The sequence below is a fragment of the Myotis brandtii genome, unplaced genomic scaffold (assembly GCF_000412655.1).
Source record: "Myotis brandtii unplaced genomic scaffold, ASM41265v1 scaffold633, whole genome shotgun sequence".
Lineage (NCBI taxonomy): Eukaryota > Metazoa > Chordata > Mammalia > Chiroptera > Vespertilionidae > Myotis > Myotis brandtii.
Genome location: NW_005370423.1, coordinates 3451422 through 3452562, shown reverse-complemented (window position 1 = coordinate 3452562; position 1141 = coordinate 3451422). Strand labels below are relative to the sequence as shown.

The 1141-nt window shown below is 63.6% G+C and overlaps 2 protein-coding genes across 2 annotated transcripts in view; one reads left to right on the top strand and one right to left on the bottom strand.

Moving 5' to 3' along the window:
• The window catches only part of LONP2 (lon peptidase 2, peroxisomal), a 195725-nt gene that overhangs the window by 117767 nt on the left and 76817 nt on the right, over nucleotides 1-1141 (top strand). The gene's annotated exons all lie outside the window — the stretch shown is intronic.
• ABCC11 (ATP-binding cassette, sub-family C (CFTR/MRP), member 11) overlaps nucleotides 1-1141 on the bottom strand; it is a 49956-nt gene that overhangs the window by 8039 nt on the left and 40776 nt on the right. The window contains exon 21 of the mRNA XM_014528394.1: nucleotides 1103-1141. Within this exon, the coding sequence (XP_014383880.1) occupies nucleotides 1103-1141 (39 nt within the window). The remainder of the gene's footprint in view (nucleotides 1-1102) is intronic.

Genomic DNA, 1141 nt, shown 5'->3' with positions numbered 1-1141 from the left:
GGCTCCCCAGGCCGTCTGCTCGGGCTCCAGCGTGCGGACTCCTCCACCTACTGCTGTGTGGCCCTGGGCAAGTGGCCTCCCCCCTCGGAGCCTGTCTTCTTGTCCGTCGCCCTCCCCAGATCCTAAGGCCAAGGGGACCCGAACCACACCTGCGTTGTGCGCTCACCATCGTAAGCCCGATGCCCACCACGTGGCGCACGGGAACATGTGACATGCGAGAGAGAGCCGTGACATCTCTACGACGTCATTGGCTGCCACCCCAGGGGACGGACAGCCTAGACCACTTGGTATTCTCACCGTGACACCTGGTGCCCCACAGCAACGTGAGGGTGAGACCAGGGCGCTGCCTGTGACAGGGCTCAGCCCACCGAGGCCAGCACCAGTGTGACCACTGACCCTCCAGCGAGGGACAGTGAACGGCTAGGCCCCCGCCTCCAGCAGCAGGTGTGACCGGCCCCCGTCCACCTGGGGGCCTGGTGTCCACTTACAGCCTTGGGACACTCAAACAGGCAAAACCATGGAGACAGGAAACAGATCCGTGGTTGTGGGGTTGAGGGGGAGGGGTGGACAGGGAGCCCGGGGGCGGTCCAGGGCAGTGAAGATAGTCTGGTGCTAAATGGTGGGTACATGTCAGCATACATTTGTCAAAAAAATAAGAATAAACAAAGAACGCCCCAAGACGTAGCGCCCGTCGCAGCCTGCCTTGCTTCCCAGCTGGGCCTCTCCTGGGCACTTCCTGGCCCGATACCAGGAGCAGCCATCTGCAGATCTCTCCGCAGCTCCTGCCTGGCGGCCCCAGAGCCACTGGTCCAGGGGGGACGGGGCGGGGGGAGGAAGGCCATAGAATGTACACCACCCAGAGGGAACCTTCGTGTAACTGTGGACCTTAGGTAAGGATGATGATAATAGATCCATGCGGACGCGTTGGCTGGGACACACGCCCACACGCGGGCAGGGTGTTCACGTGGGGGGCTGGTGAGGGCCGGCGGGAACGCTGTGCTCTCCACCTGCGGTTCTTGAGCCAAACACGGCCCACAGAGCCTGGCTTTTCTCTAAACGGGGCGCCATCCGGCCCGGCCCAGCCTGCGTGGGCCCCGCGCCCACCTTGCTGAAGAGGTCGTTGTGCAGCGCGGTGGACGCC